Raw genomic sequence first — 23,011 nt, forward strand, 5'->3', positions numbered from 1 at the left:
TTTTGTGTGTGCATGTGTGTGTGTGTACGCGTGTGCATCTGTGCTGTCTAGCCTTCTTGACAAAAACTCCCCTGGAGTCTTCTGATTTACTTCCAAGACTGATGTCTCTTTAGGCTCGGTGCTTATCTGCCATGCTGGGATTTTTCTTGCACCATCATTGAAGGGATTCTCTTTACCCTTCTCTAGCTAGAGGCCTGCCTCCCACCCTTCTGGTTTAAGCACTTGTTTGGGTGGATTATCTCATCAAGCAGCTTCTACAGGTGCATACGAGGTAGATTTGTTGAAGCTTGGCATGTTTGAAATGTTTGTATTCTCCCCTGACATTTGAATGATAATATATAACTTTAGGGTAGTCATTGTCTTTGCTCAGAAATACAGAGGCCACCTTCTATTTGTAAATCCTGTCGTTGTTATGAAAAACATGGAAGAAAAGAAGACTCCAAAGTTTCTCAACACAGAAATGATTCATGGTCAGGGGGCCGGCATTGTGGCACAGTTGGTTAAGCCACTGCTTGTGATGATGGCATCTTATATCAGAGAACAGGTTCAAGTCTTGGCTGTTCTGCCTCTGGTCCAGTTCCCTGCTAATACACCTGGGAAAGCAGCAGATGATGTCACAGGCAGCAGTATAACCCACTGTGCCACACTGCCAGCCCCAATAAATTGCCTCATTTAAAATATATCATTCTATGAATTTTGAGAGATGAATTAAAGCAATCTTGAAATCACAATTAATGATCAAGAGCCTTCTTATCACTATTAATTGTTGACTCTTTGTGTAGCCCATCCCTCCTCTACCAAGAGAAATGCTACCCTACTTCCTGTGTCTGTCAATTAATTAGCCTTATATCTAGATTTATATCAAATTTAGGTTCTGACCTGATCCTTTATTTTAAAATTGTTTTGGCAGCTGGAGCTGTGGCATAGAGGGCTAAGCCTCCATCTGCGGTACTGGCATACCATATGGGCGTCATTTCGGGTCCTGGCTGCTCCTCTTCCAATCCAGCTCTCTGCTTTGGCCTGGGAAAGACGTAGAAGGTGGCTTGGGCTCCTGCACCTACTTGGGAGACCTGGAAGACGCTCCTGGCTCCTGGCTTCGGATAGGCCCAGCTCTGGCCATTGTGGCCATTTAGGAAGTGAACCAGCGGATGAAAGACCTTTTTATCTCTGTCTCTTTCTCTGTAGCTCTGCCTTGCAAATAAATAAATAAATATTAAAAATAAAATTATTTTGGTTAGGGCACTCATATTTCAATATAAATCATTGAGTCAGTATGTCATTTTGTATTAAAAAATGGTGCTTACTAGAATTTTGTGAGGGTTAAGGTTAAGTTGAATATACGATTAAGTTGGAGAAACAAGACATTCTAATAACATTGAATCTAATAATTCATGAAAATGATACTGTTTTCTCTATATTAGGTTCTCTATATTTAACTCCACTCAGGTTTTATAGTTTTAAATGTAAAATTATTATATGCATTTTATCAAATTTATGTGACTTATGTTTGGACAGTGCTATAAATGAAATTGTAATTTTTGTTTTCCAATTGCTCATTAAGAAGTGTTTTCAAAAAGTTTGTGGAAAATATTATGGAAATATGAATTGATTTCAATTTTTTCACCAAAATAAATTTCATTTTTCCATGAACTTTCTGAAGTACCCTTGCATATACAACTACTCTTCTATTTTTGCATATTAACCTTGAATAGGCCAAGCTAAACTTTTAAAAATATCTTTAGGAGCTTTCCTTCTAGATTTCTTAGGACTTCCCTGTGCACTGTCATATTTTCTGCAAATAACAAGTTTTACTTCTTCATTTCCATTCTGTATGCTTTTTATTTTCGTCTGATTTTCCTGCTCCTCCGTCTCCTCCTTTTTCTTCTTGTCTTGTTGCGTTGCCCAGAGCCTCTGAAGAATGTTAAGTAGTTGTAGTGAGACTGGGAATTCTTGCACTGCTCAGGATGTTAGAGAAAATCATTCAGTCTTCACCGTTAGGGTGCTATCTTTGGACTTTGCATGGATAACCCTGAACCAGCTGAAGATGTTTCCTTCAAAGTTCCCTTGTTAGCTGTGGGTTCTTCATCAGGAATCTAGGTTGAATTATGGCAAATGCTTTTGCTTCAATAATTGACATAATTATGAGTTTTCTCTATTCTTTAACATGGTGACTTATATCAGTTGATATTTGAATGTTAAACCAACCTTGCATTTCTGTTATAAATTTCACCAGTTCATGATGTATAACTTTTTTATGACTCATTGGATTTAATTTGCATATATATGTGTACACAATTTTTGTCTCTGTGCATGAGGGATATGAGTCTATAGTTCAGCAATCCCCTTTTGGGCCCTAAGAAGCATCCCCTTTAAATGAAAATCCAACCAGATGGTGCTTGGTTAGCGTGATGCACAAGAAAAGATCTCGAGTTCTGAAGTCAGTTCACCTCGGGCACTTACTCTTTGGGTTCTTAGCAGGAGGACATTTCTGGATTTTAAGTTGCAAGTGGTATTATTTGCTCTCCATGGCTGCTTCCTCAAGGAATTCTTTCCTAAACCTATATCCATGTTAATTTCCTTTATCGTTCACACATCTTGTGCCTTTCTTGGGGACGATTTCCACTTCCCTTTTCATTCAAGTATGTAATTATTTATTGATGGCAGCCAGCTACACAGAACTGTAAACTCCGGGAGGCCGGGGACCACCAGCGTCCACTGCACCCGGGTCTGCGCAGGCTATACCCATCCCAGGACCGAGCCTAGCACCGCGCCTGGCGCACAGTCGGCAGCCAGCAAACAAAACAATGACGGAGGAGCAGTTGTCCACGGCCACGGCGTCGTCGCTGCCCGGCCCGCAATTCCCATCCAGGCCCTGAGAAAACTTCCCTGGCCAAGACCCAGCGTTGCCACTGCACTAGCCCCAGCCACAGGTGCTGCCCCGCCGCCCAGAGCAGTCGCGGATCTGGGCTGCGTCTTGGGTCGTGACGTCACTCGGGGCGGGACTTCCGGCCGCCGAAGTTTAACAGTCCAGGCGGGAGCCGGAAGCCCGGCGCAGAGCGGGCTGAGCTGTGCGATCCCCTGTTGTCCCGCCACGGAGAGGTGAGGTTGCAGAGGGCCCGGGATCCGAGGGCCGCTGCCCGCCCGGCCCGTGCACGCTCCTGACACCCGGCCGCCTTCTGGTCGCCTCAGGGAGCAGGCCGGAGGTCCCTGCGCTCGGTGCGCCCCTGCGGGCCCGGAGCTCCGGGCGGTTGCCGGGCAGGGGCGCGGCAGCGCGTTGGGTGCGGAAGTGTCCCGGGAGCCGAGGGCCGTGGTCGCTCCCCTCCGTCTGCGTGGGCTCGGCCCGGGCTAGCTGGGAGAGGCCGGCGGCGGCCGCGGGGGCCGTGCTGCCTCCGAAAAGTTTCCCTCTTGCCCGACAAGTCCCTCTTCGCTTTTGTAAACATCGCTTAGGACTCTGGGCAGGCACCCGAAAGGTTTTGACAAGGCCACCCTGTTGCGCATTTCTGCGAGTGAATTGCATCCCTAGTGCATACAACTTGCAGAACTTTGATGTCAGCCGAGTGCTGGAGTTGAGTGGCGTGGGCCAGGCTGACAGCTGGCTTTCCAGGACACCCTCTTTGGGGGACTGATGTCATCCACGCCCCTCCCTCGGATGTGTTCAGTTTTCAGAAGTCTGAGAGAGGCGGGCAGACGGTCCCTTCGCCGCCGCTCTGGTTTTAAGCAAACGCATTAGACGACTCGGCCAAAGTTACCGACACCTAAGTTGGGGCAGGCCGTTTAGACCTAGTTGTTCTGAACTCCGGCTTCACTGATGGGCTCACTGCACCCCACAGGCACGTTGTAAGATTATAGCAGACGTGCCTCGCGTGTGTGTTCACTGAGCAGAGAGATCATCTTTCCAGCGCTTCATTGTTCTTTACTAGGAAACCAACAGGGCGCAGGCACACAGTTCAGGCAGCGGATCCAAACCCTGTGTCTGTGTTACAAGTGACTTCAGTGGTTTTGCAGTGCGTTTAACAGGTGTGAGTTCAACAGGTGACTTCAATAGCCTTTAGCAGCACTGTGTATTCCACGAGTGGAGCATCGTGAAGCGCAGTGGCTGTATTTTCTGTTTAAAAGTTTTAGCTCTTTTACAAGCATATTAATTTCTTTTCCTCTTGGGAATGAAAAGTTCCTATAGTTTATTATGCCTTTAATTTGTCCTCTGATACGGAGTATACTGGACACAGATGCGGTGCTCTCTTGACTTGGGGACTAGTCCGTGACATCAGCAGTGCTGGGTGCTACATTTGAACTGGCCATACTAGGAAGGTGTGCATATGCTCTTTCCCTTCCTAACATGTTTTTTTGAGCTTTTCTTCCCCTAACCTGTCATCTATTATCACTTGCTGCTCTTTAAAATGCCCGCCCTGAGCAGCTTCTGTAAAGTCTCCTTCTAGACTTTGTTTTGTGTAAGAATGATGGGAGGGCATTGTAGACCAAGTACTGTCATAGGAACTTAGTGGCATGTCCTGGGGCTGAATTGCTAATTTTAGTGTTGTTTTGGAAAAACCCAGGTGATTGGGTGATTGAATTTTGACCTGCAAGAATACTGCTTTATGATTTTTAAAAAGGTTAGGAAATTTTTAGTAACAGTTACTTGTTGAGTACCTACTGTGTGCCCAGAGTGCTTCAAGACTGTGATATGGGAGGCAGACTTTCCCATGAGAACAAGAAAAAATTTCAGATAGTAGCAATTGCCATGAAAAATGGAATTGGATAATGGGATATTGGGACACTGGTAAGGGTCAGGAAAGGCCTATTGGAGGCAGATGCATTTAGCTGAGACCTGTTTGATGAGAAGGAGAGGACCATGGGATATCGGGAAAGACTTCTGGGGCAGAGGACAGCGACTGAAAAAACACTGAGGTGGGAAAGACCTTGCCTTGTTACTTGAGATGGAAGGCCAATGTGTCCCGATCCTGCTGGCCCTGTGGAAGAGAGGTAGCAGGGTCACGTGAGGCCAGGTTACAAGGCAGCGTAAATAGGTTGGATTTCATTATGATTGCTATTGGGAACCATTGCTAGGAGAATGCGATCTGCTTAATGTTTTAGGAGGTTCATCCCAATCACTTTATGGAGAGTACACTGTTTGGGAAAAAAAAGTGAACAAATAGAACCATGTATTTTCAACTGTGTTGCTTCACTTACACCCGCCCTCCCTTCTTTGGCCTTTGTTTTAAAAATACATATTGTTTTAAACTTTTATAGGTGCAGTCATGCAGGAAAACCTCAGGTTTGCTTCATCAGGAGATGATATTAAAATATGGGATGCTTCATCTATGACATTGGTGGATAAATTCAATCCACACACATCGCCACATGGAATCAGTTCATTGTGTTGGAGCAGCAATAGTATCCTTTAAACATTTTTAGTTAATTGATTGATGTGAGAGGCAGAGACAGAGAACGTGTGAGCACTCTCATTTGCTGATTCACTCCCTGAATGTCCTCAATAGCTAGGGTTGGGCCGGACTGAAGCTAGGAACTGGGAAATCGAGCCAAGTCTTCCATGTGAGTGGCAGGGAGGGATTTGACTGCTTGAACCATCACCTGCTGCTTCCCAGGGTTTGTATTAGCTAGAAGTTGGAATAGGGAGTAGAGCTAGTACTTGAAACCCACTACTCTGATAAGGAATGGAGGCATGGAGGCATCCCAAAACATGCTCCCCAACCCCCCTTTAAAAATATAACTATTTTTTTGTTTGGTTAAACAGCATCACTGAAACTTTTGTATGTGACCCATGATAGAGATATATTTCACATTGCTATCAAAATAAAGTAGTTTAAATAATACATCATATATACTCATTTTCTCTGTTGACTTCATTTTCTAAAAATTTAGTTGCAATCTTTCATTAAAAAAAAACCTGCTATTTTAAACACTATGGTAGCTACTAGATTCTAATCTTAGAGCAGCATTTTGTTACTGAACCAAATGAAGTAGGTAGGTAATGGTGGAAAAAATTCCAAAAGGTTTTGGAATGACTTTTGCAACTACATTTAGATTTTTGTGGATCTAATCTGGAAATTAAAGACAGAACTCACAGGCAGAAGCCAGATGGGGAGGAGATAAAAAAAATTGCCCCACATCCCCATCTTACCAATGTACTCTTTGTATTTCTCTTTCTGTCTCATAAAAATAACTTCATTTTCCAGAGCTAGTAAAATTGTCTAGTTTGAGTTTTCTGAAGCCTTTTTTGTTTTTGATTGAGCCCTTCCTGTCTTGGTGAGCTCTTCACAGTGGATAAAGTGGATGAGGGAGTGGGGTTACTGCGTTTTCTGGACCTTGCACTGTTGACATTTTGGGGGGCTTTCCTGTGTGTGGGAGGGTGTTTAGGACGTCATGCAATGCCAGTGGTCCCCAGTCGTGACAACAAAAAATGCCTCCAGAACTGCCAGAATCATCCCCAGAGGAGAGTCACTCTTAGTATTTTTGTGTAAAAGTACTTGAATTAGTTGGCATGCTAGAAATTATTTTTGTGAAACTCATCCACTACTTCTTAAAACAAAATTTTAAACATTTGTCTGATTTTATCAATGCCAAAGTGTTGATGAAAGGAAAAAAATACCAAGGCTTTAAAGTATGATTGATTCGTTAACAAAATATTAGAAGTTTTCATGCCCAATCTATTTACTCTTAGCGATGTCTAACAAAAATGATTTTCTTGTTGAATGAAATTTACCTCTTCATCATATCTTGATTTTGTATTACTGTTCAAATACATTGATGCTGTATTAATCAAATTCATGGTGAAGTGACTACATTTTTGAAGGGCTCTTCAGATGTATAGTAGGGAAAATGTTTTAATGAGATTGACACATGTATGAATTGCTGCTCTTTTAAAATTTTTATTATGTGTAGAGCTTAGTTTTGTCTGTCACCATATAAAAAAGTAGCAAATCTTAAGAGATTGTTTTTGTTGTTGCTGTTGTTGTTGTTTTTAGTTTATTTTTCCAAGGAGTTACTAGGAGTTGTGGGACTGATACACAACTTTCTGGTCTGTCAACAAACCTGATATGATATAGTGTAGTGTTGAATGACCTTTGGAAACTGGATTTATTTTTGTATTTTTTTTTATTTAAGAGTCCATTGAAGTAGATCATACACACCAAGGAATGCACATAAGTGTACAGATAAATGAATTTTTTGTCCTCTGAGCACACTTACAACCAACACCCCAATTCAGAATAAAACATTACTAGTACCCTGAGAGTTCTCACTATTCCCCCCCTCTTCATTTTTTTAATGTGGGGAATAAAGAATATATTGTCATTTACGTGGTATGATTCAGTGAAGCAATTTTTATAACTAGATACCAAATTATATGACATCCACACAATTTTTGTGCTCTGTAGGTATTAAATTCCACAAATAAGAGAAAATACATGCTATTTTTCTTTCTGGGTCTGGCCTGTTTCACTTAGCTGCTTTCACATAGCCTTGTTATTCCTGGTGAGGTTTGATCCCTTCATCAAGATTTGTTACTAAAGAGCAGAGTTCCCAGACTGCAATGTGGGGTCCTTGAAGCTTGCATGTTACAAGGATAGGGCTCATGTGATGTACCAGGGAGGTGGGTTTTCTTTCCATGTTTGGTCCTCTAGGTGATATTCCTGACTTTCTCATTCTTTTTGAAACTGCAAGGGAAATTTGAAAAGTGACCAGATTTCCCTCTCACATTATCTTTTTCTAGTCCTTTTACATGTTCAAAGGACTGAAGAGTAGTGCTAAGCAGAAGCCAAGGAAAGATTTTTACCCAGATATTGTAATACCTAAGTGAAAACAAATTTGAATAATGTATCAATAAAATTACAATTTGTGACGTATTCACAAAATACCTGGATGTTTTTGCAAATCAGCCAAAAGTAAAATATGGTAAATATGATTTTAATTTAAATCTTATTTTAATTTCAAATAAGGTTAAAATAAAACTCTTGCATAACATAGTTATTTGTATTTGCTAGAGTAACTATAATATTCCTTCTTAATACATTTAAGATTGAAACATTCTATCACAAAAGTTCCAGTCCTGAGAAAATACCAAGCTTTATTTCTTGAAAAAGAGACTAGTGTCCCTCTAAATTGGTACCAAGCATTGGGTTAATAAATAATGTTTTTTTTTGTAGATGAAAAGACCGATTTATATTTGCTGATGCTGCTTTTATCATGCTCTCATTCTTGAAAGATAAAATTAGACCTTCTAACCTACTGTGAAAATGGAGTAGTATTTCACATGGGTTAAATAGCTTTCAAGTGCTAGTGCAGCCAGAAAGGGTAAGTTCTTCCCTGAAATATTAGTAAAGAGAATTAGCTAAGTAATTAGTAACCTGAGCTATTTTTGAAAGTTAGTGTATAAGCTGTTATCATTTGCTCATCTTCTAAGTGTGTTTGCTTGTGTGACTGCCTCCTTATAATGCTAGTCTAATGCTGTTGAAGGTGCTCATGGATTGTTTGATACTCCGTAACTCTTCATTTAGATAACTTCCTAGTGACAGCATCTTCCAGTGGTGACAAAATTGTTGTTTCAAGTTGCAAATGTAAACCTGTTCCACTTCTAGAACTTGCTGAAGGGGTAAGTGATTTATTTCTTAAAAATTTTTTACCCTGCTTGAGTGGCAATTGCTTATTGATTATGCTGCTTACAAGTAACTGTAAAGGTGTTTAAAAGCTCATTCTTTATCTTTCTTTTTTAATTTGAGAGGTAGCAAGACTGGCAGACAAAACTCCCATCTGTTTGTTCACTCTCCAGATACCTGCAATGGCCAGGGCTGGGCTAGGCCAAAGCTGGAGCCAGAGCTAGGGACACAGTCCAAGTCTCCCACATGGGAAGCAGGGACTCAGTCACTTGAGCTGCTTCTGAGGGTCTGATTTGGTGGAAGATGGAATCCAGAGCTGGAGCCAGGAATCCAACTCAGGCATTCTGATGTGGAATGTGGGCATCTCATCTGATGTTTTAATGGCTAAGTCAAATACCTCCCTAGTTTAATAGATTGTCCTGACCATATGAAACCTAACGTAGCTCTCTTGACTAACCTTGAGTTTTGGACCACCAGCAAAAGACCTCTACCTGATGGCAGCCATCTTCCTCAAAGTCTGTTCACCTGGTACTGATGGGCCTCCCTAAGACCTCCTTGAAAACAGAGGGCTTTGTTGAAATGAGCTTTGTCCCATAACATTCACAGGAAGCACTTCAGTGCATTTTGTTTCCATATATATATATATATAAATGTATTCATTTTCTTGAGGCAGAGTTACAGAGAGGGAGAGGCAGGGAAAGAGGTCTTCCGTCCGCTGGTTCACTCCCCAAATGGCATCAGTGGCTGGAACTGTGCTGATCTGAAGCCAGGAACAGGAGCTTCTTCCAGGTCTCCCATGTGGATACAGGGGCTCAAGCCCTTGAGCCATCTTCTATTGCTTTCCCAGGCCATCAGCAGGATAGGAAGTGGAGCAGCTAGGACTTGAACCGGTGCCTATATGTGGTGCCAGCCCTGCAGGCAGATGCTTAACCTTGCCATACTGCCAGCCCCTCCTCATCATTTTATAGGTTAATCCCTCTGATTGAAGATAACTCTGGCATCCTCATTTCCAGTCACATGCACTCCTTACAGCTGTTTCTTTTTAAAATAGGATGAGGTATAAATAAAAAGGTAGAAATAATTGGTAGCTTGTTTTTTAAGTTTAAAAATTTTATAGCAGGTACTGCATCATTATGAATTGCCATAATTTTACAGCTGGGATAGGTAAAATAGCCCAATTAGAAGGAAAGCAGTAGGACGATAGAGTATCAGCTTAACTAATTTAAAGAAGACTTTTGATTTTTATCACTCCTCTTCTAAAGATATTGCTTGTGATTGAACTTGAGTTCAACCCACAGATGTTGGAGGCTTGGTCAAAATAAATGCTGAAGAGAGAAATGACTCTGACTATTCAAACTAAGTTAGGTAACAGTGACACAGAGAATGTTTTTGGTAGATAAAAGACAACTCTGGGAGCAGAGAAAGTATCTTGGTTATCTTCAGATCTTTAGATTCTGTCAGTGAGGTTCAAAAACCATTTGATCAATACCAAAACAATTTTGACATCCACCTCCCCCACAATATATTATATGCACTAGTTTTATGTGTTATGGGTTAGAATCAGTGAATTGGTGTTGGGGGCCTCTTTTCTTTTTTTAATATGAAGTTAACGGTTGATATCCACGAGTGAGACAATTCTAAGAGTTTTGTGAGTATTCCAAGTTAGTTATAATTCTTAGCCCTCTTCTCCACAGTTAAGAAATCACATCATAATGCAGGTGGATAAAAGATAATTGTAGTTCTAATTTTTAATCTAATTTATTTAGAAAAATGTTTTGCAGGGGTGGGAAATTTAGCTTAGTGATTAAGATGCTGATTTAGCTGCCTATCCCATATTGGAATACTTGGGTTTGATTCCTGGCCCTGAACCCAGATTTTAATTTCCTGCTAACGCAGACCTAGGAGGAAATAGTGATGGCTCAAGTAATTGGGCCACCCACATGGGATTATTGGATCCTGACTTTCATCTTCTGTCCAGGCCTGTCCTTGCTGTTGCAGGCATTTGGTGGAGGAAACCAAGAGATAGGAGCTTGCTCTCTCTCTCTCAAATAAAAATAAATTTTTTAAAAAAATTTGTAGACTTTAGTTCTTATTAGTAATTTCTCATAGCTTATTAGTGTGTTAATAACTTATTCTTTTCAGGATCCAAGTCTTATTACTGGTGCCATTTGAGTTCTGTGATCTTTCCTACTTGGGAAAATAAAATTTGATAGTATTTATTTTGAAATTAGTTTTATTAAAGTGGAACTTTATATTCATGTTTATTTTCTTTGGTTTTGTATTTTACCTCTTTAAAGTGGACAGATTGGTATTACTAGTGTTACAATGTGTTTGATAGGCTTCTAAATGACCTATGAATTTGACTTGTTTTTAGATTTTAAAAATTGCACCTATTGCCATATGTCATGGGTATACAGGGTTCCTGTAATAACCCCACAATTTCTATTAATTATTTAAGATCATTAGCTGCATTAATAATACAATACTATAAAAGGATCTCCTGTCACCGGTGTAAGCCAGTTGTAAATAGAGGTTTTGTTTTGTCCCCTTAAGAGTAGTGGTAGTTGGGATGATAGGATTTCTCATGTCAATTTTGTCTGTTTTATTTAATGCTGTTTTGATACATTGTAATAAACTATTCTGATTTGCAATCAAGTACTGTATTTTACTAAACTCTTTATACCAAAGTCAATTCCTAGATTGGTACCTGAAAGAGAATCACATAACTATGCTGAAACGTTGATGTAACATGCATCTTGCTACTTTTGTATGTGCTATTTGATACAATTAGTCAAGAACTAAAAGAAACCTTGGGTAGTGCATGGAGAGGAGGTGGGACATCTGTACCCTTTCAAAAGCATAAGAACGGTAGATCTAGTCTTCACCTGTTAGCTGTGGAAACACAGGTTCAGAGCGGGACTTTCCTAAACCTATATAGCTTGCCTTTTAACTTTAACAAAGTCATAAAGTGTCCCCTTTGACCTTCATTTCTTTTTTTTTTCATGTTATTCAGCCAAGGTTAATAATTAATATAACTTCATAGTATATCAAATGGGAAAAAAATGCAGTATTGTATTCTGGTTACATATGGCACCACCAGATAGGTCACACTTGAAGATACTCATTGTGAGAACTTGGCAACCTCTGGGTTACCATTTATTCTATAAATATTTACTGAACATGGGTATGGTCTTCTTTCTAATGAAGCTGACATTCTGGTAGGAGACAAATAATAAACTCTGAACAAAAATATCCAAATGTTGGCAGGTTGTGCAGAGAACTAAAATAAGATATTGCAATAGGCAGTTACATTGGGTGGCCAAGGGAAGTCTCCTGAAGATGTAGCATTCAAGTTGCTATCTGTTACCTGGAAAAAACATCCAGCCAAGGTTCAGGGGGGTTAGCTTTCTAGGCGGGGGAAATAGCAGTGTAGAAGCCTAAAGGCAAATACAATATTGTTATGTTTAAAGAGTGGAAGGTCAGTACAGCTGGAGAACTAATGGATGAGGAAGGAAGTGGTAAGGGATGAGGAAGGTGTGGCCTAGTTTACAGGGCTTTGAAAGCCAAGTTAATGTCTTTGGAGTTTAGGTGTGATTGGAAGCCCATGAAGATGTTTAAAGATGGGAGAGACATCTGATTTGCAGTTCTTAAAGTTCACACTAAAAATGGAAGGTGGAAGGTAGGAAAAATTGGAGTGGAAACAAAATAGGAAGCTGTTGTCATGGTTCTGCAAGGTTTAAATTTATGCCATGAGCAGCTGTAGATAAGGGGCCTGTGTAGGATTTATTTTAGGGTTGGAGTTGATAGAACTTACTGTTTGGTTGGGGAGAGGGAGAGAAAAGGCCCAAGGGTTATTTAGGATTTTTATGTTAAGAAATTGGATGAGTGATGTCTTTATAGGGATGAGGAAGAATGTGAGGTCAGGTTTTGATTTCTTCATATTTGCAGCTTGGATTCCTTAGAGGAAATTTGCTGAGAGACTTCAAGCAAGTATCTTGTCCTGTTTACAAAACTTTCTTCATCCATAAAGTGCAGAATCTAAAGTAGAGATTCTTGGAAGTCTCCCTATTGGGGATTGATTTTAATTGAAGCTACTCTTTGGAGATGCAAGTACAGGTTTTATCAAGGGGAGATAGAGGAGTAAGTCAGTTCTGATGGGAGGCCAAGACTCACTGGTAGAAGAGCACTACTTTATTTTATTTTCTTGAAGCCAGTTTGATCCCTGACAAGCTGTTGGATCCTGTGGAAGATGACAGGTAGATCTTTGGTATAAGCATTACCGTGTTTACAGCATTTAATTCAACATATTCATTATGTGCATACTAAGTGTTAGATGAGACTTAATAGCTCTGGGCTCTGTTAAATTAAGATAACCTTTTTTTTTTTTCTCCTTCTAAATAGCAAAAGCAGACATGTGTCAGTTTAAATTCTACATCTATGTATTTGGTAAGTGGAGGCCTAAATAACACTGTTAATATTTGGGATTTAAAGTCAAAAAGAGTTCATCGATCTCTTAAGGTAAGCCATTTGTTTTGTTTTAATCTTTATAGAAATGAGTAACTTGCGGTATATTTAGAATATACCAAACTTACAGTTTTGAGCTTTTATGATAAAAATAGGATGTTTCAAAATTGCCATCAGATTTGCTTGGGAAAAAATCAAGATGCTGTCTTGCCAAAATGATTTGTCTTAATTTTTCCTTTCTGTATATTGTTAATGCACATTGTCTGTGTTTAAAATGTTTCCCTTGTTTTCCATTTAGTTCTGTTCTTATCTGTGTGAATCACTTGCTTCATTTTTTTTCTGAGGTGTGATTTGTTGTCATCAGAGATTTTTTTATGGCGCTTTGGGAAAATGAAAGTGGTTTGGGGTGATAGTATTAAATTCACTAATCAACATTAGGGGTTTGGCTTCTTTGTTCTACGGTGTATTTAGCCACTGTTGTTTTTGATATTTTTGTTTCAACTTGTATTTTGTTTTCAACTTGGTATAATTAATTATTTTCTAAAATAACTACTGTTCTAAATTAATGTTTCTTTAAATAGCTTTTGCAGTTTTAGAAAATGTTCATTACAGGAAAGTCTCTGGTTAAGTTTTTTTTTTTTTTAATTTTACTTTTCACTGTTTGTGTCCTTTTAGTATTTAGAGGTTGATCTTAAAATTACTTTTGATTTCTGTCCTTTAAAAAAGTTTAATAGGATACATTTTAAACATATTTATATGTATTCATATACGTACATGGAGATAGAACTTCCTTTAACCCAGTGGTGGAGAACATTTTTTCTGCCAAGGGCCATTTGGATATTTATAACATAAATCATAGGCATACAAAATTATCAACTTAAAAATTAGCCTGCTATCGACTTACCAAATTTTGAGTCCCACATGTGGTTGCATTGGCAGGGCTAAACCAATTGATTCTGCAGGCTTGTTAGGACTTGTGGACTGGACATTCCCAAGCACTGTCAATCTAGCGTCTTGTACTCATCATCTGATGTCAGCAATAATCTGCTCATGGCCAGCATTGGTTTTATCGGGGTCCTCACCTACTCTCTAATCCTCCTACCTTCAGATTGTTTTTAGCAGATACCAGATGTCATCTTTTTTATATCTTAATATCATTGAGTTAATTCTTACTGGAGAAGGGGAAAATTGGAGGATGGTTTTCTCTTAGCTAAGTTGAAATATAATCCCTGTACTTGCTGTTTAAATATTAACTTTGTAGGTTCATTATTTCAGGTTTAGCTAAACTTTAAGCATCTTGACTCTAAAGTTTCTGCTGTGGTAAAAAAGAGTAATTAAAAATTGTTACTAGAGAGAACAGTTAACTTTGGTTGTTTGAAATATCATCTATTGTACTACAAAGCAAGGTAGTAGTATTCTTGTATGCAACAAACTGAGTCAGAGATGTTAAACCAGTATAATGGCAAAGATACAAACCCAGATGTTGTTTCTTGTATAGTCTTTTAAATTATGAAATACTTGAATTAAAGCTACCTAGAGGGACTTAACTACTATGAACAGGAAATGTCTTACAGAGTTGAGAAGAGGCTAGAGGCTATATCATACCATTGTTTTCATATTTATCATATCATAGATTGTCAGAAATTTTAGGCATCTAACTTATCCTATTCCTACATGGCAAAATTATACTCATTTTTCTATCTTTTCTTCTGAATTACTCCGGATAGTTTTTTGTTATTTGACATTCTTAGAGTACTTGGTTCCATCATTAATTTATTTAGCGAGTAATTGACTAATTATGAAAGTGGGAATCTTACCTTTTGCCTTTGGATTTCTTCTCTACAGTCCTTTTGCTGGTAAATTAATACAATTTCTCACACTTAGTAGGTGTGGAGTAAATATTTGTGGAATAATTTTTTCAACAAATGAAATTATGCAGACACTGCTTCTGTACAAACTCATACAAATTGTGCTGAACCTCACGTTCTTAGTTCCCAAATGGAAGTAATGCATAAATGTCAACTATTCCTTTTTTCCTCTCATCAGACCTTTTTTTCCCCTCATGATAGCAATCGTTTCTTTGATTTCGAAAAGAAAGAAAATGGAAAGAAATCTCTGAAAATATTTGAAGGAATATTTAAAAAAAATTGTAGTGTAAGTGGACTGTCACAGCTGTTATTCTTGATATTTCATTAACTATTAGGCTGTTTGTTTACATTACTAAGATATGACACCAGCCTGTTAACCAGATATGTTAAGATATGATATTACCTATTAGGCTGTTTGCTAAGATTTGACACCAGCCTGTCAAAAACTGTCCTGCTAAACCTTGGTCATTTTTAGGTGTTCCTGCTGGACACTTCTATTTTGATGCTAGAGAACAGCCTTTGTGAACTCAGTTTAAATCAGCAGTTCATTTCCTCAAACTCTATCCTCTTTTGGTTTTGAGTGGTAGCCAGGTGCCATGGGAGGAACATGGACTTGAGAGTTTGACTTGGAGTTGAATCCTGGCTGTATCTCTTAGCAGCTGTGTGAGCTTGCATGAGTTGCTGTGCCTCGTGTATCTCATCTGTAGAATGGCACTAGTTGGTATTCATCAAATGGAAGCAGCTGCTGTTTTCTCTCTAACATTTCTTGCTCACTTGCTTTTCTGCTCTCTCCCGTTTTGCAATGGTTGATTTCTTCTTCCCTGATGTAATCTCTTATCTCTCTTTGAGAGATTAAAAAAAAAAGTTAAGCTTATGTCTTCCTCTGGCAATTCATTTCACAAGAGGAACATACTTCTTTCTCTTTCCTCTGATAATTTACCTCCACCTCTTAGGATTTTATCTGCCATTCTATGTTAATTTAAATGTCCCGTTCTCTCATTTGAACAAAGGTAAGGGCTTTCGTAATAGGCAACATGTAATAACTGTTGATGAAAGTGAGTTCTTTAAGGTAGACACTAGAAAATTACCTTCCCATACTCTTGTTTGAGTGCTTGGACTAGTAATATGGTTATATATATAAAAAAAAATCTGTTTCCTGAGAAGAATAAGTGTTGATCATAGTCACTTAATTATTTTTAAAGCATTTAAAGAAAATCTTAAATATTAGATCAACAAGTACATAATATTTGGTGTTTACAAAAAACATGAAAATGGCCCTCTTAAAGGTCATGGAGCCTTGCACTTACTATTATTTTTCTTTCAGGATCATAAAGATGAAGTAACTTGTGTAACATACAATTGGAATGATTGCTACATTGCTTCTGGATCACTAAGTGGTGAAATCATTTTGCACAGTGTAACCACTAATATATCTAGTACACCTTTTGGCCATGGTAGTAACCAGGTATGGTATGGTTTATTCAAAATAAAGTTGATAAGAAAGATTTTGAATAATCTTAGCAGACATCAATGAATTTAATTTTTAGATATTTTAAATTTGCATTTTCCTTTCTTGAAAAATGCAATGCTAACTTTTTTCGTAGTAGTTTTAAAGTGTTCAAAAGTGTATTTTGCTGCAAAAATTTTTGAAATCGCATATGAGGAGTCTTCAAAAGTTTGTGGAAATGTATATAATGAGAAAATTGCTTTGTTTTATGAATTGTTTGCACCAAAATTATCTTTTCTACAAACCTTTTGAAGTTTCCTTGTACTATTTGGTAGATACAAAATGATTGAGTGTGTTTAGGCAGAAAGTAATTGCGTTAATCCTTACTTTTTATTGTAATCAATTTGGCTATAACTATTATCAGATAAATTATGGGAGATCTTTACTTAAAACTAGTTTTAAAAATCATTTGAATAGTGTGTAATGTTTGAGTATTTAATATACATTAAAAGTTTATAGGAAAATATTTTTTCAAGTTTCCTATGTATTGAGGAAATAAAAGGTATAGAGACAAATATAAAACCATCTAATGTGATTCAAAACAGTAGAGAGAAAAGTATTTGATTGGAAATAAAGAAGGAGATAATTGAGAGGAGGATGATTTCGGCTGGGTTTAAGGCTTTATTAATTTGTTGTTTGGTTTTACTGTGATTTAACTGACCTCTTTGCCAATTATTTGATTGTATTCTGAATTAGGGTTACCTTTTGACATTTCCATGTTGTATTTGGAATCATATCATGTTTCCTTGTTTTCAGTCTGTTCTCCACCTTTTTGCTTTACTTGGGAAAGATGTTTATGTGAATATATAAATACATTTAGAAATGTCTGGAATATTAATAGGCTAATACATAATTCTGGAAGAGTCATATTTTATATAGAGGAAATTGTATGACTAAAACATGAAAGGAAGGCACACGTTGAACTCTGTATACAAGGATATATCTGGGTTTTCTTAGGAAGCCTGAAGCCAGGAGCCAGTAGCTTCCTGTAAGTCTCTACATGGGTAGCAGGGACCCAAGCTCTTGGGCCATCTTTTACTGCTTCTCTCAGGCCATTTTTATGGAGTGGGTTGGAAATGGAGCAGCTGGGACACAAACTGGTACTTATGTGAGAAACCTGCATTGTAGGTGGTGGCTTTACCTGCTACGCAGCAACACCAGCCCCATACTTTCCTCTTACAAGCAGCATAATTGAAATCTTCAAAAGATTTTTAATTAATTTTTTCTAAAAATGAATTAGTAATAGCTTGTTTGACCAATAGTTGTTGACCAAAAGCATAAAATTGCTACTTGAGCATTCATTTTAAAATGACTTTTTCTAAGACTTCTTGAAATTTATTTAAAGTTTCAAATATATTATATATTTCTTAAAATTGAACAGTGTTCATAAAAATTTCAAGTCTGTCAAAAAGGTGACGTATTTGAATTCAGATATACTGTTAGCTCAGTTTCTGTGTTGAACTGTCTTAATGTAGATAGGATCTGAATTATCCAAAAAAAAAAAAAAAAGACCCATCTGTGCTTAAAATTGTTCTTATTTTTGTGTCTATGAACAATCAAGGATTTGAAATCTTTAGTAATTATTAATTGGTTTCTTAGTGGAAGTAACAGATCTTAGAGTTTCACTGAGTCTGCATCATCCTGGATTTCATATCAGAAATGAGATTGCCTGAATATATTTAGATTCTTTGAAATGTCTGCGCTTAATTGAAGCTATTAGTTTTATGTAGATCGCAGTGTCTTTCTGCAGGGGAAAGAGGGCTTGCTACTTCTGCAGAACCACCGGGGATGATGGACGGCTTATAATTGAGTGTCAGTATTTGGCAAATTCAGCAGCTCAACCTGTGTTGCCGTTCTCAAACTGTAGCCTTTTTCAAAGCAGCTAAAAATGTAGATGTGTTTTATTAATTCCTAAGATTTAAAAAAGAACTTTAAGTGTAGCAGGTTTTCTTTGAGTTAAATGTATTAATTTTTCTTAAATTTTTGATATTTTACATATAGATTTTATATATATATATATATATTTTTTTTTTATTATTTTTGATAGGCAGAGTGGACAGTGAGAGAGAGAGACAGAGAGAGAAAGGTCTTCCCTTGCCGTTGGTTCACCCTCCAATGGCCGCCGCTGCAGCCGGCGCACCGCGCTGATCCGATGGCAGGAGCCAGGATCCAGGTGCTTTTTCCTGGTCTCCCATGGGGTGCAGGGCCCAAGCACCTGGGCCATCCTCCACTGCACTCCCTGGCCATAGCAGAGAGCTGGCCTGGAAGAGGGGCAACCGGGACAGAATCCGGCGCCCCAACCGGGACTAGAACCCGGTGTGCCGGCGCCGCAAGGTGGAGGATTAGCCTATTGAGCCACGGCGCCGGCTATATAGATTTTATATTAATAAGCTTCTTGAGACCTGGTAAATATAAATAGTGATTACTTACACCTAAAAACAGCCTTTTGTTTTTTATCAAGAATTAGTATATATGTATTTTTTAAAGAAAGCTTTTATTTAATGAATACAAATTTCATAGGTACAGCTTTAGGAATATAGCAGTTCTTCCCCCCATAACCACCTTATCACCTCCACTCCCATCCCACCTCTTGCTCCCCCTCCCATCCCATTCTTTGTTAAGATTCATTTTTAATTAATTTTATATACAGAAGATCAAATCTATACTAAGTAAAGATTTCCACAATTTGCACCCTCACAGACACACAAAGTATAAAGTACTGTTTGAAAACAAGTTTTGCTGTTAATTCTCATAGTACACCCATTAAAGACAGAGGACCTACTTAGGGAGTAAGTATACAGTGACTCCTGTTGTTGATTTAACAGTTGACACTCTTATTTATGACATCAGTGATTTCCTTGGCTCTTGACATGAACTGCCAAGGCCATGGAAGCCTTTTGAGTCTACAAACTCCATCAGTATTTAGACAGGGCCATAGGCAAAGTAGTTCTCTCCTACCTTCAGAGAAAAGTACATCCTTCATTGATGGCCACTTCTTTCCACTGGGGTCTCACTCACAGAGATCCTTCATGTAGGACATTTTTTTGCCACAGTGTCTTGGCTTTCCATGCCTGAAATGCTCTCATGGGCTTTTCAGCCAGACCAGAATGCCTTAAGGGCTGATTCTGAGGTCAGAGTGCTGTTTAGGGCGTATGTCATTCTATGAGTTTGTTGTGGCAGCACTTTTTTTTTTTAAGAAGGCTTTTATTTAATGCATACAAATTTCATATGTACAGCTTTTAGGAATATAGTGATTCTTCCTCCCATTCCTGCCCTCCCACCCCCACTCCCATCCCATTCTTCATTAAGATTTGTTTTTAATTAACTTTATATATACAGAGGACCAACTCTATACTAGGTAAAGATTTCAACAGTTTGCACCCACACACACACATACCAGGTATAAAGTACAGATTGAGAGCAAGTTTTACAGTTATTTCTCTTAATACAACTCATTAAGGAAAGAGGTCCTATATGGGGAGTAGGTGCACAGTGATTCCTGTTGTTGATTAAACAATTAACACTCATGTATGCCATCAGTGATCACCCGAGGTTCTTGACATGAGCTGCCAAGGCTATAGAAGCCTTTTGAGTCCACACACTCTGTCGGTATTTAGACAGGGCCATATGCAAAGTTAAAGTTCTCTCTTCCCTTCAGAGAAAAGTAGCTTCTTTGGTGGCCCCTTCTTTCCACTGGGATCTCACTCACAGAGATCCTTCATGCAAAACATTTTTTGCCATTATATCTTGGCTAAGAATTAGTATATTTTTTATTTGGCATACTTGTTCATACCTGAAGTTTAGCACTCAAAAAGATTGGCTATAAATCTTTGTATCTGGAGCAGTTGTCTTTTTTTATATTATAGAGGATCATAAGTATAATTTTGGATTGGTATAAATGTATGATATAATATTTGCATGATACTCTTGAAGCATTTCCTTACTATTTATTTATACTTTCTTTACCTGTATGTTATGTTCTTGAGCAGTTTTATAATTACAGATAGGCATAAATAAAAATAATGTATGTCTGTATATGAGAAAGGCTAATTTTTTTCCTTCTATTTTTTTTCCTCTCTGAATGTTCTTTATTGGAAAATTATTTGAAAGATGTTTTCTTGTTCTATTTTTTGTAACTTTTTTCCTTGCAGTTATAATCATTCTGTTTGTCCAATCTTGTTTTCAGTCTTTTTCTCACTGTGTTTTAAATCATATACCTCATAGTATCAGTCTTCACAATCATCATTTTTTGTTTTAAAGATTTATTTATTGGGGCCAGTGCTGTGGCGCAGTGAGTTAATGCCCTGGCCTGAAGCGCTGGCATCCCATAGGGGTGCTGGTTCTAGTGCTGGCTGCTCCTCTTCCAATCCAGTTCTCTGCTATGGCCTGGGATAGCAATAAAGGATGGCCCAAGTCCTTGGGCCCTTCCACCCACGTGGGAGACCCAGAGGAAGCTCTGGCTCCTGACTTCAGATTGGTGCAGCTCCGGCCATTGCGGTCATCTGGGTGAGTGAACCAGTGGATAGAAGACCCTTCTCTCTGTCTCTACCTCTCTCTGGAATTCTGTCTTTTAAGTAAGTAAAAATAAATCTTAAAAAAAATTTGTAAAATAAAGATTTATTTATTTATTTGAAAGTCAGAATTATACAGAAGGAAGGAGAGGCAGAGAGAGAGAGAGAGGTCTTCCATCCTATGGTTCACTCCCCGATGGCCACAACAGCTGGAGCTGTGCCGATCTGAAGCCAGGAGCCAGGAGCTTCTTCTGGGTCTCCCACGTGGGTGCAGGGGCTCAAGGACTTGGGCCATATTCTACTGCTTTCCCAGGCCATAGCAGAGAGCTGGATTGGAAGTGGAGCAGCTGGGACTCAAACCGGCATCCTGGGTTGCCAGCACTGTAGGTGGTGGCTTTACCTGCTACACCACAGCACCAGCCCCCACAACCATAATTTTTTTTTAAAAAAAGATTTATTTATTTGAAAGACAAAGTTGAGAGAGAGAGAGGCTTTTCCATCCTCTAGTTCACTCCTCAAATGACCCCAATAGCCAGGACAGGACTAGTACGAAGCCTGGAGCCAAGAGCTGCTTCCAGGTCTCCCATGTAGATGGATAGGTCCAAGCACTTGAGCCATCCTCCACTGCTTTCCCAGGCAAATTATCAGGGAGCTGGATCGGAAGTGGAGAAGCTGAGACTAGAGCCAGTGCCCATATGGGATCCCCAGCGCTGCCGGCTTAATCTGCTATGCCACAACACTGGCCCCTAAACTGTCATTTTTAATGATATTGTATATTTAATTGTTCAGTTTCATAGTTTATCGACTTTCCTCTATTATTTTAGGTATTTAAAAAAATTTTTAATCACAACGAGCATCATGTGTTAATATTATTTCCATTAAGCATCCATCTTTTGCTTTTGACATTTTCTTTGTAGGGGTAAGTTCCTTCAATGTAATTGAGTTACAGGCTCACATTTTATTTCCTTCAGGAGCTTAAGTGTGTTACACTGTTACCTTTCAGTCTCAGATGTCTGATGATAATGAATTTTTTCCTTAAAAGTCACTTGTTCTTTTCCCTAGGTGTTCAAAGAATTTTTTTTCTCTAAATGTATCTTAGTTTTTGTCATTCTGCATTGCCATTGTTAGAATCATGGTGTCTTCTTTTAATATGTAGTTTTAAATTTTTTATTTTAGGAAAGTTTTCTTGAGTTATTGCCTTTATTTGTTCTTTTCTCCATCTTTGGTTTTTTGTTGTTGCTGTTGTCAGGTTGTCATAGTTTATTTTCAGTGGTTTACCACTTGCTCGAGTCCTCTTAAACTTTTTCCTCATTTCTTACTGGTTTTCTAAAATCACTTCATTTTTATACCTGTGTTTAAGGTACTGTCTGTTGAGTTTATTCATTTTTTTTCTTTAAAGATTTATTTATTTATTTGAAAGGCAGAGTTACAGAAAGGCAGAGACAGAGAGAGAGAAGTCTTCCATCTGCTGGTTTACCCCCCAAATGGCTGCCAATAGCTGGAGCTGAGCCGATCCAAAGCCAGGGGCTTCTTCCAGGTCTCCCATATAGGTGCAGGGGCCCAAGAACTTGGGCCACCCTCCACTGCTTTCACAGGCCACAGCAGAGAGCTGGATCAGAAGTGGAGCAGCTGGGACTCAAACCAGCACCCGTAGGTGATGCTGGCACTGCAGGCGGGGGCTTTACCCACTATGCCACAGCACTGACCTCAAGTTTATTCATTCTTGTATTCCTTCCAATTTAGCCTTCATTTTTGAAGAAACATTTAAAATTCATATTTTTCCCAAAATTTTATTCTTCACTATTCTAATTTATGCTGCTTTTGTCTTGTATCATTTCATTGTCCTTTTGGTCATTTGTTGAAAAAGTGTTTCTCCTTGTTTTCCTATTAACTTTATGTGAAATTTATCTGTGAAATTAGCTTCCCTGAACTTCCAGATGGAGATGAGATTCAGGGTGTCTATTCTACTTTCTTGGAACTCCCTCTTGATTTTAGATAATTTTTTCAAAAACAGGGTGACTCACTTTCTAAGGTCCCCTGTCTGTCTTT

General features: G+C 38.6%; 1 protein-coding gene across 3 annotated transcripts in view; it reads left to right on the top strand.

Moving 5' to 3' along the window:
• The first annotated feature begins 2,973 nt into the window (after positions 1–2,973).
• Positions 2,974–23,011, top strand: part of NEDD1 (NEDD1 gamma-tubulin ring complex targeting factor) — a 43,768-nt gene continuing 23,730 nt past the window's right edge. For all 3 annotated transcript variants that reach the window (XR_011380203.1, XM_008256929.4, XM_051845799.2), the window contains exons 1-5: positions 2,974–3,099; positions 5,248–5,391; positions 8,514–8,608; positions 13,014–13,130; positions 16,269–16,409. Coding sequence is in view for 2 of the 3 variants with exons in the window: in XM_008256929.4 (XP_008255151.2) it covers positions 5,256–5,391; positions 8,514–8,608; positions 13,014–13,130; positions 16,269–16,409 (489 nt within the window). In the remaining variant the exon portion in view is untranslated. The remainder of the gene's footprint in view (positions 3,100–5,247; positions 5,392–8,513; positions 8,609–13,013; positions 13,131–16,268; positions 16,410–23,011) is intronic.

This window comes from Oryctolagus cuniculus, chromosome 11, assembly GCF_964237555.1.
Source record: "Oryctolagus cuniculus chromosome 11, mOryCun1.1, whole genome shotgun sequence".
Lineage (NCBI taxonomy): Eukaryota > Metazoa > Chordata > Mammalia > Lagomorpha > Leporidae > Oryctolagus > Oryctolagus cuniculus.